The 17648-nt window shown below is 44.1% G+C and overlaps 1 protein-coding gene across 1 annotated transcript in view; it reads left to right on the forward strand.

The window, feature by feature from the left end:
* PKD1L3 (polycystin 1 like 3, transient receptor potential channel interacting) overlaps nt 1-17648 on the forward strand; it is a 171089-nt gene that overhangs the window by 90536 nt on the left and 62905 nt on the right. The window contains exon 23 of the mRNA XM_078785103.1: nt 12265-12443. Within this exon, the coding sequence (XP_078641229.1) occupies nt 12265-12443 (179 nt within the window). The remainder of the gene's footprint in view (nt 1-12264; nt 12444-17648) is intronic.

The raw sequence follows: 17648 nt of genomic DNA on the forward strand, positions 1-17648 counted from the left end.
GTCTGGCACCCCGCTCTGCTCACCAAACTCTCCTCTTTTGGTATCCATGGAAATCTCCACGCATGGCTGGCGGACTTCCTCTCTAGTCGTAGTCAACGTGTGGCCCTGAATGGGTTTCTCTCATCTCCTCTTCCTGTTCAGGCTGGAGTTCCCCAAGGCAGTGTTCTGGGCCCTGTGCTTTTTCTGGTCTTCATCAATGATCTCTCTGACTCTCTTGAAAATCCTCTCTATCTCTTTGCTGATGACTCTACTCTCTGTCGCTCCATTCTTCATCCCTCAGATCGGCAGTCTGCAGCCTCCTCACTCTCTGCAGACCTTGACAAAATCACAGACTGGGCAAACAAGTGGAACATGTCTTTCAATCTTGAGAAATCTCACACTCTTACGATGTCTCTCCGAAAAGACCGACTGGACAACCCTCCCATCCACTTTCTGAATAATCCTCTCCAAGAAGTTCTGTCACTCAAGCTTTTGGGTCTCACTATCTGCCATGATCTTTCCTGGAAAAACCACATTTCAAATCTGGCCTCCAAAGCCAGTCGCCGACTGGGCATCCTCCGTCGTGCGAAGTCCTTCCTTGGCACACCTGAGCTCCTCACCACATACAAGGCTTTCATCCGCAGCTCAATGGAATACTGCTCTCCCCTCTGGGCTGGTGCTCCTGCCTCACACCTAGCTCGCCTTCGCGCTGTTGAAACCAAAGCATTCAGAATCATTGGAATCTCCCGCGATGAAGCTAACTCCAAGGGCCTCTCACTCACTCACCGCAGGCAGGTTGGTGGTCTTTCCGTCTTCTACCGACTCCTCTCTGGCCTTGCCCCCCCAGCTCTCTCTGGGCTCTGTCCCGCAAATATTCTTACAGGTCGCACAAAATCTGCCTGCAACCCTCTTTTGGTTAAACTGCCAAAATCAAGACTCTCTGCTCACCTTCACTCCTTCATTCCTCTTTTCTCCCGCGTCTGGAACAAACTCCCTCACTCTCTTCAATCCCACTCCACCCTCCAAGTCTTTAAAACAGCTGTTCACCACCATCTCTTGTCTTCCCCCATCCAAAACCTTGATCTTTTCTACCCCCGCTAATTTCACCCCAATTCCCCTTTTTGAAATACCAACTTCTGTCCTGGAAGTCCTTGGTGTCCTTGTGCTTTATACTTCTCCCTCCCCCCCCCCCTTCCCATGCCTCCTCCCCCCGGGCCCTCTCCCTTCCACACATCTCCCTGCTCTCGGATGTTGTGTTTGTGTGCTTCCCCTTTTCTCCCCATCTTGTCTTCCGCTCCCTCTTTTTGTGTATTTTGTTTGTCTGGTCGATTTGTTTGTGAAGTAAATGTTAGCTCTTTCACGAGCCTCGATTCAGTCTACACAACAAAAAAAAAAAAAAAAAAAAAAAAAACCTTCGCCACAGTCTGAGGTCTTTTGCACTCTGAAGCATGTTCTTCTCAAGGATTTGCCTGTATTTGGTTCCATTAATTGTTCCCTCTACCCTTACAAGTTTTCCAGTCCCTGCCACTGAAAAGCATCCCCATAGCATGATGCTGCCACCACCATGCTTTACGGTAGGGATGGTGTTAGATGGGTGATGAGTTATGCTCGGTTTCCATAGCAGTTTGCATTCAGGCCAAAGAGTTCAATTCTCATCTCATCAGACCACAGAATATTTTGCCTCATGCTATGAGTCTTTCACATGCCGTTTTGCAAACTCCAGACGTGCTGTCACCTGCCTTTTTCTCAGGAGCGGCTTCCATCTGGCCACTCTCCCATAAAGCCTGGATTTGTGAAGTGCTGCAGAGATTGTTGTCCTTCCGGCAGGTCCTCCCATCCCTGCCAAGGAATTCTCTAGTTCTGGCAGAGTGGTCAATGGGCTCTTGCTCACCTCCGTGACCAAGGTCCTTCTTGCCTGGCAAAAAGACAACCATTATCAAGAGGCCAATAACTCAATGGCTTTTCAATGTCTAACACATCCCAAAACCAGCGCCTGGTATTCATCTCGCCTCCCACCCCTCCCCCCCCCCCCAACCCCATCCCCTTCACCACCTCACAAGCAGCGCCGGTTATTCCCTGCTATTATATATATATATATATATATATATATATATATATATATATATATATATATATATATATATATATATATATGTATATATATATATATATATATATATATATATGTATATATATATATATATATCAGTCACTATGCGACCTTCATATCATCAGTGGAGAACCGCCAGCAAGGTGTCCCATACAGCTGCTGCTGCACCTTGCTGGGAGCGATAAGCACCGCCTGCCACGCGGTAACGTTATCTCTGGTATCCAGTCATCATATGGAGTCGACCTGGTTGCGGTTGGGAGTTACTAATAATGGTATCTGTAATCTGGTTCTCCAACCTAATATGTATATATATATATATATATATATATATATATATATATATATATATATACTGTATATACATTTTTATACATACATATATATTTATTTATTTATTTATTTGGTATTCATAGATTGCATGAATATCAATACAATGTAGGATAATGTGTTTCAGGGGATGTAGCAAGCATTTATCAAAGCGTTATACTGTATTTCGCAAAGTACGCTGGAGTGAAAATGAAAGCAATTTAAATTACCCATAAGCATATTGACTGAATGCCGCCCAAAAGCCGCCATGGATCCCCGTTAATCATTTATTCCCTCACAATATGCTTTAGGAATATGTATGCACCACTAACTTTTACTATGCAATCTTTTACAGATCCCTTGTGTGTCCAAAGTCCCCCCCCCCCCCCCATTATTGTTTATAACATCTACAGGTTTGTATCAGAAGGTGGTTTATCTTGTCACATAGTTGTCACGGTTTATCTGGGGTCTAAAATATCCATGTTCTTTCATTTATGTTTATCAGATGGTCGTTATTTTTGTCAACTTTGTTTTCTCTGAACAAGATCGAGGCTCATGAGAACAAGGCGACAGAATGTAGAAAAGCAATACATTTATATTGGAAGTCAGGCAACATATCACTGCATTACATAAACAAGGTACATAATCTGACCCGCATAACTGCAGACCTATCAGCAGACTTCCAAGCATCAGCAATGTCATGGAATCCATCATCGCAGTCGACATGACATCCTTCCTCATGTCCACAGGCTGATCTCTGGCCATCAGTTCGGATTCAGACCAGGTCACTCTACCTTGGACGTGCTGTTTCTGCTCTCCAAATAATTGATGGAGGCCCTCAATGTCAGACATGAAATCAGGGGCGTCTCTCTGGACATATTCAATACAGTCTGGCATCCTGCCTTGCTCTCTAAACGAAACTCTTTACCTATGGTATCCAAGGCCAACTCCACACATGGCTTACACACTTCCTCTACTCTCATAGCCAACATGAGGCTGTGAACAGAATCCTTTCATCTCCTCTTCTTGCCAAGGCTGGAATCCCCCAAGGCAACGTTCTCCACCCATCCTATTCCTAATCTTCATCAACGATTGCTCTGACTCTCTGGAAAATCCTCTTTGTCTCTGTGCTGATGACTCCACCCTCTGCTGTGAAATCCCTCATCCTTCACATAGGCAAGCAGCAGCCTCTTCCCTAAGCAGACCTTCATAGAATCATGAGCTGGTCAAACACTTGGAATATGTCTTTGACTCCTGAAAAATCTGACATTCTCACTGTTTCTCTCCGAAATGACCATCTGGGAAATCCTCTTCAAGAATCTCAGTTACTCAAACTGTTGGTCCTCACTATCAGGATGATATTTCTTGGTCAAACTACACTTCCAAGTTTGTCCTCCAAAGCCAGTCAGTGACTCAGCATCCTCCATCGTGCAAAGTCCTTCCTTGGCATGTCTGAACTCTTATCGACCTACAAGGCCTCCTTCACTTGATGGATCACTGCGCTCACCTTTTTAGGCTGGCACCCCTGCCTTACACCTTTCTCAGCTTGACACCCTGGAAATCAAGGCCGTCAAGATAATTGGACTTTCCTATGATGAAGCTGAGTCCATGTGTCTCTGGGTTATATAACTTTCCCATCACAGACAGATCAGTGGTCTTTGTGTCTTTACCACCTCCTTTATGGTCTTGCACCCTCTGTCCTATAAATGCTCTGTCTCCCTTCAAGGTTTCTGCAGGGAGATCCAGAATCATTCCTCACCTTAACTTATTTGTTCCTCTTTCCTCTCACCTGTGGAATCAACTTCCATGTTCTCTCCAGTCTCATTCTTCCCTTTTGGTTTTCAAGTTTCAAGACAGCTGTTCACTACCATCTCAGATCACCCCTCATCCAAAACCATGATCTTTTCTACCTCCATTAACTCTCCCAAGCCCACCTCTTTCCAAAATTGCTGTTTTACTCCCTGAAAGATTGCTTCTGTGTCCATCTTGTGCACCCCTGAGTTCTCCCCTTGTCCTCCTTCTTCCTCACCTTCCTTATCTTCAAAGTATCTGTCTATCTTGTTCCTCAGCCTTGCTGTTGCGTATTTCCTCCTCTCCTTCTGCTGTTCATTTTGCTCTGTTGCATCCTGATCCATTATATGTCCAAGCTCCTCCACGGGCCCAGAGTCTGTATAAAAAACAACTGACAGAGGGGCAACAATTGGACACAATAAGCAAGGAAATGACTGAACAGGAAAAGAGGAGAGAGCGGAGGGGAGGAAACATAGCAGATAAATTCCCTACTTGTAGGCTTTTCAGACTACCTACTACATATTTAACGCCCCCAATTTGTCCCACCTCCTTTTGGGATCAGCAGCAGGATGTAGATTGGCCCAAGTCATTTACAAACCGGCTGACCAGGCCAGACATTCAACTGGAGCTGGTTAGGACAGGAATTTGGCGTTTGTTCAGGTTGCTGACGATAAGTAGTCTACTCTTCACAAAAGACACTGTGAGATCTTTAACGCCCACCAACTAATGCCAGCAGACAGGACAGTACACTTTGTGATGCAACGCCCTGCCTGCAAAGCACCAATAAAAGATCTCGCGAGATCTTGGAGACGGCGGCAGGGATTTTCGAAGCTCCACACGGTCTCCACGTTTTTCGAAGTTAAGTCTGTTCACAATTGTATTTTGTCGAAACTGTATTTATCTTTCGGTGTGTGAAGTTATTGTGTGCAACTTTGGTTGTTTCTCGGTGTTTATCTTTCATAAATTGATCGTCTGTTTGCCGTGTCGTGTCTTGAGGCCTTGTACAGTGTGCACTGTACAACCTTGAGGCTTTGTTTTTCTCTCAGCGGTCCGTCGTTTGTGATCTAATAACTTTCGTTCTCTGTATTCCCAGTCTTTTCACCCATAGCCTACTTCCTTGTGTAAATCTCAACTCAAAAAAAAAAAAAAAAAAAAAAAAAAAAAAACACAACAACATTTCCTTCTCTGTTCTCATTCGTTTATTCATTCTTATTCGTTCGTTCGTTCTTCGACCACGTGTTTCTCCCCCATTTCCCCAGATAGTTTTCACTCATTAACCTTCAATGTTTACACTTTCCCCTCAAGTTATGTATTCCGTCATATTTTATAACACCTTTTTCTTCTTCTTCTTTAAAAAGCTGCTTTCGACTTGCTCACCAAATCAATTCATCCCAAAAAAAATATCCATCTCCTATAGTGCCTTTTTTCTACATTCCCTAAACTCTCCTGCACTCCATCCTCCATCCAGCGTCCTTAAACGTATTTTTAACTCGAAGGTCACAAGAAACTCATTTTGCAATAAATGTTTGTTTCCCATAAATCGTACACTTTCAAAAATCCAATCTCACCCCTCCCCTCCAAATCTTCCCCATAACCCCTCCCCTCCAAATCTTCCCCATCACCCCTCCCCTCCAAATCTTCCCCATCACCCATCCCTTTCAAATCTCCCCCCTTGCCCCCTCCCTCCTAAACTACCCCCTCACCCCTCCCCGCCAAGATGCCCCCTCGCCCCTCCCCTCCTAGACTCCTGCCTCACCCCTCCCCTCCAAATCTCCCCCATATCCCATCCCTTTCAAATCCCTCCCCTTGTCCCTTCCCTCCCAAACTCCCCCCTCACCCCTCCCCTTCAAATCTCCCCACCCTCATTGCTTCTCAATTTCCCCCCTCTCACTCCCCCTCCTCAAAGCGTCCTCCCCGCTTCTTCCCCCTTCAAACTCTCACCTCCATCTCCCCCAACCTTCTGCCTCGCTCTTCCCCCTCCTCAAATAACACCTCATTGTGGCTCACCCAATCACCATCAAACCTTTTGTCCGCCCCATCCTTCCCTTTCTCCGAGCTATTCTGAAATCTCTGACACACCTTCAACAGCTCTCCCTACCTCTTCCACCTCTTCCACATCTTACCCTACCCCTCCTCCCCCCTGTTCTGTATCTGATGCTCCCCCTTCCTCTTCATTAACGGTATGGACCTCAAACATCCGGGGCCTTCGTTCAAACTTAACTGATCTCTCCATACAGGTTGCTTCTGTCAAACCAGACGTGATCTGCTTAACAGAAACTTTCCTCCTTTATGATGTCTCTGATTCCATAGTATCTCTCCCGGGCTACTCCCTCCTCCGGTATGATAGACCTGAGCCTCGTCCTGGAGGCGGGGTTGCTATCTTTATCAAAAACTCTCTTCCTCACTCGCCCTGCACTGCACTCTCTCCACCTCACCCCCAGGAATACCTCTGGCTACGGCTTCCCCTTCGCTCCCACCTCTTGTTCATATGTGTGTTGTACCGTCCACCAAACAGTGATGACTCCATCTACATCTCGCTGTCTGATGATATGGACCAACTTCTATCTACTCATCCCAACTCTCTCTTCCTCATATGTGGTGATTTCAACTGTCATCATGCCAGTTGGCTGGGTGTGGGTACCTCTCTCACCAGCCATGGCTCCTCAGCAAAGGACTTCTGCGACTCACTGGGACTGACACAATCTGTCAATTTCCCGACCCGGATCTCAGTCAACGGAACATCTTCTCTTCTGGACTTGGTTATGACTAACTTCCCTGAAAATGTCTGCTGCTCTTCTTCTGCTCCGATCGGATCATCTGATCATGTCCTTGTTAAAGTGGACATCTCTCTGACCATCCTCAGGGAGCCTGCTCAGCGTCGACGAGTCTGGCATTTCACTCAGGCCAACTGGCACGGTCTTCAAGCAGCCATCAATCATCTGGACTGGTCTCCCATCTCTACCACCTCTGACATCAACTCATCCTGGGAATTCTTCCAAAGTAAATTGCTCTCTCTCATGCACAGATTTATCCCATCTCGTCTTCAGTTGTCATACCCTTCCTCCCGTCCATGGTACACGGAATCTTGTGGTGAGGCTGTTGCCCAGAAACAACTTGCCTTCGTCTCCTGGAAAGCAAATCCAACGGAAGGAAATCTCATTTCCTTTCACAAAGCCCGAAACAAGTGTGTGTCCACCCTCAGGAGAGCCAGGAAACAATATCTCTCCATTCTCAAGGCCGAACTCTCTTATCTGTCTCCCTCTTCCAAATCCTGGTGGCGTCTGGTCAAATCCGTTTCTGGTGTTTGTTCCCCCTCCATCCCCTCCCTTACCTCAAACGGCTACACAGCTGACTCCGCACGTGAAAAAGCTGAATGCCTCAACTCTGTGTTTGCCTCTAAATCTTGTGTCCCAAACCCATCCCTCTCTGTACCCACCATACCCAGTCGTACCCTGCTGCTCCTGGACTCCGTGTCCTTTCCTCCTGACAAGGTGGAAAAGTTTCTGTCAACCCTCGACTCTGATTCTGCAACTGGACCCGACGGCATCAGCCCACGGGTCCTAAAATCCTGCTCTGCTGCTCTATCTCACCCTCTCTCTGTTCTCTTCACCCTCTCTTTTGCTCAAGGTCAACTGCCATCTGCTTGGAAATCAGCCAACATCACCGCTTTGCACAAAAAAGGTGCAAAAACAGATCCTAGCAACTACAGACCAATCAGCCTTCTCCCAATTATCAGCAAAGTCATGGAATCCATCATTGCTTCGGATATGAAATCTTTCCTCTTCTCCAATGGCTTGATCTCTGATCATCAATTTGGTTTCAGACCAGGTCACTCTACTCTGGACATGCTGCTTCTGCTGTCGCAACAATGGATGGAGGTCCTCAATGCCAAACAGGAAATTAGAGCTGTCTCCCTCGACATATCACGTGCCTTCGACACGGTCTGGCACCCCGCTCTGCTCACCAAACTCTCCTCCTTTGGTATCCATGGAAATCTCCACGCATGGCTGGCGGACTTCCTCTCTAGTCGTCGTCAACGTGTGGCCCTGAATGGGTTTCTCTCATCTCCTCTTCCTGTTCAGGCTGGAGTTCCCCAAGGCAGTGTTCTGGGCCCCGTGCTTTTTCTGGTCTTCATCAATGATCTCTCTGACTCTCTCGAAAATCCTCTCTATCTCTTTGCTGATGACTCCACTCTCTGCCGCTCCATTCCTCTTCCCTCAGATCGGCAGTCTGCTGCCTCCTCACTCTCTGAAGACCTGGACAAAATCACAGACTGGTCAAACAAGTGGAACATGTCTTTCAATCCTGACAAATCTCACACTCTTACTATGTCTCTCCGAAAAGATCGACTGGACAACCCTCCCATCTACTTTCTCAACAATCCTCTCCAAGAAGCTCTGTCGCTCAAGATTTTGGGTCTCACTATCTGCCATGATCTTTCTTGGGAAAACCACATTTCCAAGCTGGCCTCCAAAGCCAGTCGCCGACTGGGCATCCTCCGTCGTGCGAAGTCCTTCCTCGGCACACCTGAGCTCCTCACCACATACAAGGCTTTCATCCGCAGCTCAATGGAATACTGTTCTCCCCTATGGGCCGGTGCTCCTGCCTCACACCTAGCTCGGCTTCACGCTGTTGAAACCAAAGCTTTCAGAATTATTGGAATCTCCCGCGATGAAGCCATCTCTGAGGGCCTTTCACTCACTCACCGCAGGCAGGTAGGTGGTCTTTCTGTCTTCTACCGACTCCTCTCCGGCCTTGCACCCCCAGCTCTCTCTGTGCTCTGTCCCCCAAATATTCCTACAGGTCGCACAAGATCTGCCAGCAACCCTCTGATGGTTAAACTGCCGAAATCTCGGCTCTCTGCTCACCTTCACTCTTTCATTCCTCTTTTCTCCCGCCTCTGGAACAAACTCCCTCACTCCCTTCAATCCCACTCCTCCCTCCAGGTCTTTAAAACAGCTGTTCACCACCATCTCTTATCTTCCCCCATCCAAAACCTTGATCTTTTCTACCCCCGCTAATGCACCCCAGATCCACCTTGTTTGAAATTCCAACTTCTTTCCTGGAAGTCCTGGCAGTGTCCATATGTTTTATACCTCTCCCACCGCCCCCTTCCCACGCCCCCCCCCCCCCAAAGCCCTCGCCCTCTCTCAGATCTCTCGATGTCTCCATGTCTCTCGGTCCCTGCTCTCAAATGTTGTGTTTGTGTCCTTCCCCCTCTCTCCCCATCTTGTCTACCGCTCCCTCTGTTATATGTTTTATGTGTCGGTTTGTCTTTCTGTGTGATTAATGTTCGCTCTTTCACGAGCCTCGATCTTGTATACAAAACAAAAAAAAAAAAAAAAAAAAAAAAAAAAAAAAAAAAAAAAAAAAAAAAAAAAAAAAAAAAAAAAAAAAAAAAAAAAAAAAAAAAAAGTTTATAGTCACATCGATAATCGAACCCAGACTACTCAACTGAGTGGTGAGTGAACTACCTCTGCATCATCCAGTCAGAGCTGGGTTGATGAGTATGGCTGTATACCTATTACTACCATTAGCAGGTGGCGGCACTGTGGTGAGGATATGGCAAAGGTATAGATCCACCTTTAGAGGCCATTTTTCCCTGCAGAGCAGGAGTTGGCTTTTTTGAGCACCGTGGTCCCCTTTTTAAAGCAACGTTTTACAGCCGGATGCCCTTCCTGTCGCCAACCCTGTTAGTCGCCTCTTGCGTTACACAGGGAATTACCAGTAAACTGGTACTCAATTTGCCGACCTTGGAAGGATGACAGGCTGAGTGATATGGCAAAGGTACGGTGGGTCAAATAACATCCTCTTGTGCCAAAGGCTCCTTCTATTTCATTGTATTTGTCATCAACACGGTTGAGTGTTGCAACCAGTTTCATATTCAATTTGCCATGGAAGTGTTCCAGTGACATCCCATAACTTGTATGCTTGTTCCTGTTTACGCGTCACAAGGGCCAGGGTGTGCCTGTTGTTATGTTTTCCCACAAATTACAGTTATGCCCCTTAGCCTCAGGTTTTTGGGACAATCAAAAACACTTCTTCTGCACAAGATAAGAGCAGTTCTGCTTTCTTTGTGTTCCGCTCTGTAACGGTGTCTTGTTTATTCGTCCTGCAAAAAATATCATCTTTGGTCCAACTGAGAGTTGGATCATGTTTTCTGGCTTCTTTACAAACCACAGGGGACTGCTGTGAATTTGAGAGAAAAAGCTGGCATCATGAGAGAGGAATAACAATATGCTCAATCTCCCTGAGTTTGTATTCATCTTAACTATTAGAGAAATAGGCAGCATTTTAAAAAGCTGTTTCGAAACTAAAGAATTCCAATTCGATTGAATGACCATTGATGAAGACGCCAAAAACTTTTCCATGATTCCATGTAGGAATGACATTGCGAGCCCGATTTGAGGAAGCAAAGACTCAAATACACCTGCTGATTCACAGCGTATGAAGATGAGATGGTTTGCCATGATTGATGGATCTCTGGGGCCTTGGTGGAGCTCGGAAAAACTTTGTTTTTCCCAGGGATCGACGGAGAAGCAGATGCAGCAAGCCGCTCGGCTGTCACCACGATCGCAATGATGACTGCAGGGTGGCTCGTTAAGCTCCCGTGAAGTCTATTTCCTAGTTTGACAGATGGTTCTTGGAAGGTTTTATAAAGTCCTTGTGCAGTGCTTGTTACAGATGGTGAGCTTTCAGAACTCTGGGCTCTACCCACTGCTTAAGTGCCTGGGCTGCCTACAAGGTCGCTTCGCTGTGGTAATTCAGTTGCCTTTGGTAATTTTCCTTTGTAATGCGTGCATCATTAGCAACTGATCCTTGCAAATACATTAAGGACACCCATATTTTCATTTTTGTTCACTATTGTTTCCACAGTTTTGCTTTTTGCTTATGTATTCCTTTTCAAGCTATCTACGCTCAAAGACTTGTGATCATTTGTGCAGTCGCATTGCACTTGCCTTTTGAAACTTTTGCGCGCAGAATTGTCTCGTCGTGACAAAGCGGCAAGATTATTTCATTGCCTCTTCCTAAATTATGGTTAATATTCAGCATTTCATAAGAATCTATGGATAAATAAAACAATTGTTCAAGCTAAAAGCAGCTTCATCGTGTTACTTCATAATTGCTTTGAACTACTGGGTCAGTACTGTGATATGTCCTGACATTGAATGTCATCTTGCAATTTGTGTCAAAACTAATCTATGAACATCCTCTCAACATGGTGGTGGTTTGTCATGGTAACCATGAATTTTATTGTGTTAAAGAGACTTGGTTTATATAAGGGGTAGACAACACCTTCTCCACACCTATTTTGCTCACCCATCTTGTAATCGCACCATTCACAGTGAACTCGCTCGATGAACACTCTACGGGCGTCGATCTTGTGAAGAAAGATAAATAAATAATAAAGACGTCATGTAGAGCAAAATCCACCCCACCCAAAAATGTTGCCATGGATACATCAAATTGTCCATTTCATGAAGATTTAAATTGACGATCCTAATCAAAGCTCAGGTCAATCGGATGAAAATTGATTATTTTTCAGATGAAAATTGATATTTGGATTTTGGCCCTGAGTTGAACATTGACCTTTTGACCTCAAAAATAGTTGATTTCCCAATTCAGTGATGCACTATGTAATTGCTGTTTAATCTACGAGTTAATCGGATGAAAATTGATGATTTTTCAGACGAAAGTTGATGATTTTAGAAGTTTAACCTTGAGTTGACCTTTGACCGTTTTACCTCAAAAATAGTTGGTTTCCAAATTTAGTGACTCAATATGCAAATGCTGTTCAACTTTCAAGTCAATCTGATGAAAAATGACAACTTTAGAAATTTGCCTTTGACCTCAAAATCAATATGCTTCTTCCTTATGACCGACTCTACCATCTGGTGAAGATTCGTGAAGATGGGATTAAAATTTTGACCTGTAGGCGATTGAAAGGCAGACAGACAGACAGACAGACAGAATAACGCACAAGACCAACCAATATACTTGAAAAATCTTTTATTTTGCAAGTAATAAACATCCACAGAAAAACTTAATCTAATTTTAGCTGTATTGTTGTTTTACAGGTGACAATAACACTGTATGGATCGGATGGCCAGAGTGAACCCCATCACCTTGCCGACCAGAAAAAACCACTTTTTGAACGAGGTGGTTCCGACACTTTCCTGTTGACCACTAGTGTCTCACTGGGTGAGATCTTGAGTGTTCGCCTCTGGCACGACAACAGTGGCCAACATCCCTCATGGTACCTTGATCAGAGTTTTGTATAATGATTATTCATGTGTGAAAGCAGTCTTTCTTTTAAAGTAAAAACATTGTGAACTAGAAATGCCACTTTACAACTGCTGGCAGTGATGACCGGTTTCCTCTCCCTTCCAGCTTTGATACAACCCCGCTTTCATCCAACCCAACTTTGATACAACCCAGCTTTGATACAACCCAGCTTTGATACAACCCAGCTTTGATACAACCCAGCTTTGATACAACCAGGCTTTGGTTCAACCCCGCTTTGATACAACCGGGCTTTGATACAACAACCAGGCTTTGGTTCAACCCCGCTTTGATACAACCCCGCTTTGATACAACCAGGCTTTGCTACAACCAGGCTTTGATACAACCCCGCTTTGCTACAACCAGGCTTTGATACAACGCCGATAGGATACAGCCCCGCTCGGATACAACCCCACTTTCATTGGACACGCTTTGATACAATCCCGCTGTGATGCAATCCTGCTTAGATACAACCCCGCTTTCATACAAACCCGCTTTGATACATCCCAGCTTTGATACAACCCCGCTTGGATACAAACCCGCTTGGATACAACCGCGCTTGGATACAACCGCGCTTGGACACAACGCCGCTTAGATACAGCCCCGCTTGGATACTTTAATTGGACACGCTTTGATACAATCCCGCTTTGATACAATCCCGCTTTGATACAATCCTGCTTTGATACAACCCCGCTTTCATTGGACACGCTTTGATATAACCTCGCTTTGATACAACCCCGCTTTGATACAACCCTACTTTCATTGGACTTGCTTTGATATAACCCCCCTTTTATACAACCCCGCTGTGATATAACCCCACTTTCATACAACCCGGCTTTGATACAACCCCACTTTCATACAACCCCGCTTTCATACAACCCCGCTTTCATTGGACACGCTTTGATTTGACCCTTCTTTGATACAGCCCCGCATTGATACAACCCCACTTTCATTGGACACGCTTTGATATAACCCCGCTTTGATACAACCCCGCTTTGATACAACCCTGCTTTGACACAACTCTGCTTTGATACAACCCGGCTTTGATACAACCCGGCTTTTGTTAAAACCCTGCTTTCATACATCCCCACTTTCATACAACCCCGCTTTCATACAACCCCGCTTTCATACAACCCCGCTTTCATACAACCCCGCTTTCATACAACCCCGCTTTCATTGGACATGCTTTGATACAACCCCGCATTGATACAACCCCGCTTTCATACAACCCCGCTTTCATTGGACACGCTTTCATACAAACCTGCTTTGATACAACCCTGCTTTCATACAACCCCGCTTTCATTGGATACGCTTTCATACAAACCTGCTTTGATACAACCCTGCTTTCATACAACCCCGCTTTAATTGGACATGCTTTCATTGGACACCCTTTGATACAACCCCGCTTTCATACAAGCCTGGTTTGATACAACCCCGCTTTCATACAACCCCGCTTTCACACAACTCCACTTTCATTGGACACGCTTTCATTGGACATGCTTTGCTACAACCCCACTTTGATACAACCCGGTTTGATACAACGTTTCTTTCATACAATCCCACTTTCATCATAATTAAAGCTACACTGAAAAGTCACATGGCTGGAGAAGATATAAGTAGAGTTTCTTCTTCTTCACAAAATAACAACTGCTACCTTCCAGACCATACAACCAATCAAGTTGAAATTTTAAACACTTGTTCCACTTGATGACATCTACATTTGTTAAAAGTTTCACGTTGATCAATCAAGCAGTTCAAGATAAATGTTTAAAAAAATATTTCACTTCACTTCAATTATATATTTATGGCTGCCAAACCGAACAACCAATCATGATGAAATTTTACACACTTATTCCACTTGATGCCTTCTACATTAATTTGAAGACTCACGTCGATCAATGAAGTGGTTCAATAGATACAAGGTTTTTAAGATGACCGTTGAAATCTTTATCGTTGCCAAACCATGTGACCTATCACAAATTCCAAAAGGACCGTTTAGCACTCAGACATGTGAAACATATGTGTGAAGTTTCCACTCGATATGATCAAAAATGAGGGAGGAGGTAGGTTTTAAATTATATGCTTAAAAACGTCATAACTCCGGAACCCCATGACCTATGACATCATGATAGCTGAACGTTTTGTTCATCATGGGTATGCGATAATGCTTGCAAAGTTTGGCTTCGATCTGTTCAGCCATTGCGGAGAAAAAGGAGTTTTAGTGTTTTTCACGAAAAACAATATGGTGGCTGAACCATGTGACGTATGACGTCAAAAGTTTTTGGATTCTGATTTTTTTTTTCACTTATGTCATGCACAAAAAATATCATATTCGTGCCATCAAGGGTTCTATTTGTTGAATTCTAATTTTGTAATGTTAGCACTTTTAATATACTAAATAAACATATTTTTTGGTCCCATTGCAGAGTTATTTAGAATGAGCCATGATTGAAGTTTTTTCCATTGAGCCGTTTCTGAGATTATAGAGGGGCAAATTTGAAGGTTTTTTTTACAAGATGACGCCCATACCACGTGACCTCTGATATAATAATTAGCAGTAAAAAATTCTACATCTTTAGCCAATCACTCGGTGAAAATTTTGTGTCAATCGGACCAACAGTTGCTGAGAAAGTTAGTTTTAAAGTTTTCAGACATGAAAAACATTAATTTTAAACTGAGAGAACTGAGCTGAGAACTGAGCTGAGCTGAGATCATTAATTTTAAAGTTTTCGCAAGAAGAAGAATAAAAATTCTACCGCAGAAACAATAGGTATTCCTAGACATTACATGCAGAGGAAACCTAACTAGAGAGTTCATAGAACACCTTACCCAATGCAGTGTTCAAGTTAAAAAATCAATTGAAATAAAATAATGATTTTAAAGATCACATAAAAAAAGAAAATCCGGAAATGTAGTGCCGTTGAAGCAGTCTTGTACACCACCTTATTTAACAAGTCCAGGTAAAACTGGAGATTATTGGACTTGATAAGAAGGCAATTTGTGTTCTGCAGTGTTCAAGTGTATAATTCAATTTATATAAAACAAAGATTGTAAACGTCGTATAAATAAATTAATTCCAGATGTTTACTCCGTTGTTAATGAATTCCGTTGAGACAGCGTCTATTACACCACCTTACTTAACACTTTGCATTAGTTATTTGTACCTGTTGTTTGTGTCCTTTATGACGTCCTTTAAAACAGTAAGTTTCTTGTTTGGAATAATTTTTTTAATTTTCTATGACTGCCAGGCACGCAGACAGAGTAAAAATATTATCATAGAGTGAAAGAATCATCTCACTCACTCCTCTCTGCATATGTGTGATTGGGACAAATTCAGAGCCAAAGTCCTGCTAAACTGCACATTGGTTTTCTGATTCGTGTTCCGATTCGTGTTTAAAATATGACATTAAATTTAAATCAAGTTGTTCCTCGATCATAAACTGATGTTGTGTGGACAGACGGATGGACGGACAGACAGAAGCGAACCTATTGCTTATGCCCGGTTTTCGCTTTGTTTTTGCGGGGTAATGATCAGCGTCACCAACTGCGAGCCTGAAAAAAGTGGACAGGACAAAGTGTGAAATGGTGAGATGAGTATAATCCTTTCCAACATCAGGATAAATGTTCTTTCGTCCTTGACAAAGTTGGTACTTTGGAAACGATGGAAGATGCACAAAAATCTGTCATTTAATTAAACATTAAAAGTGAAAATTGACAAAGAATGAACATGAAGATTATTGATATTTAGACAACACCTGCTTTTGCCAAATACATAGCTGAAATCATGTAATATTCATCGGCTAAGATGTGCTGAAGTGCACATCCACAATTTATTATTGTAAATAAGGGCTGAATGCAGTTGGAGGTTTGAGTTTGACTCCTGGAATAGTTCTGCTTTTAGAGAAACGTCATAGAAACGTACTCAGAATGTAGGTTTATATCTCTCTCGTGAATGCGTATTTCAAAGTAGGGTTTGTTTGGCAATTCAGCCTGCTGAATTCAAGCCTGCTGAACATCGCTTCTTTGAGGATAGCTGCGCAGCTGTTGTGGTTCCCCTGGAGTTTTGTTGTATACAAAGTCAGGCTCGTGGCCAAGGGATGCGGCTAAGAATGAGGGGTAGTGGAGAATGTAGTGGCGAGGCAACATGGATGCAGTCGCAAACTCTCAAGAAGGAAAATTTGGAAATTTGGGGGTGGTAGGCATGGTGGTGGTGGTGGTTTAACAGGGGCAGAAAAATCATGGTTCTGAAATGGACGATGATCTAAGATAGGGGTGAACAGCTTGAAGACCTGGAGGGAAGAATGACATTGAAGAGAATGTGGAAGTTGGTTCCACAGGATGGGAAAGAAGAGGTACAAATGAGTGGAGGTGAGCTGGATTTTGGGATTGCTGCTGGGTTGCTGGTGGACTGTGTGAGCCATACAGAAACCTGGGGGGAACAAAGTACGGTGAGGGCAAAGGGTGCAGAGCAGAAAGGAGGTGGAAGAAGACAGAGAGACCACCAACCTGTCTGCGATGTCACATGTTCACGAGAGAGTGTCAGTATGAAGTGATTGGCCCATAGCATCGGCTTTATCATGGGAGTTTCCAATCAATAACCTTGAAGGCCTTGGTTACCCTGGTTAGATGTGAGTCAGGGGAACCAGCTCAGAGGGGAGAGCAGTACCCAACCCAGCTGCGGATGTAGGCCTTTTAGGTAGATAGGAGTTCACTTGTGCCAAGTAAGTACTGTACTTTCTACGATGCAGGATGCCCAGACTGGCTTTGGAGGCCAACTTTGAATGTTTGCCCAAGAAGGATCATGGCTGAGAGTGAGACCCAGGAGTTTGAGTGACTGAACTTCTTTGAAAGGATTAAGAAAGTAGATGGATGTTTTTGCCATACGGTCCTTTCAGAGCGAGATAGTGAGAATGTGAGATTTGTCAGGATTGAAAGACATATTCCATGTATTTGATGAGCTTGTGATTTTGTCAAGGCGTGAAGAGAGGGAAGAGGCTGCTTCCTGTCTATCTGAAGGATGAGGGGTAAGAATGTGGAAATTGTCTTGGGTGCTGGTACATTTTAAAAGATACTGTGGGATATTTACCAAACACCAGCGAATGGTATAAGACCAGACAACCCAACTTAAAATCCTTTCCAAAGGACTTCATACTGACTGATGGAATAATCCACCTGAAAA

This window comes from Myxine glutinosa, chromosome 9 (assembly GCF_964187855.1).
Source record: "Myxine glutinosa chromosome 9, kmMyxGlut1.1, whole genome shotgun sequence".
NCBI classification, from domain to species: Eukaryota; Metazoa; Chordata; class Myxini; order Myxiniformes; family Myxinidae; genus Myxine; species Myxine glutinosa.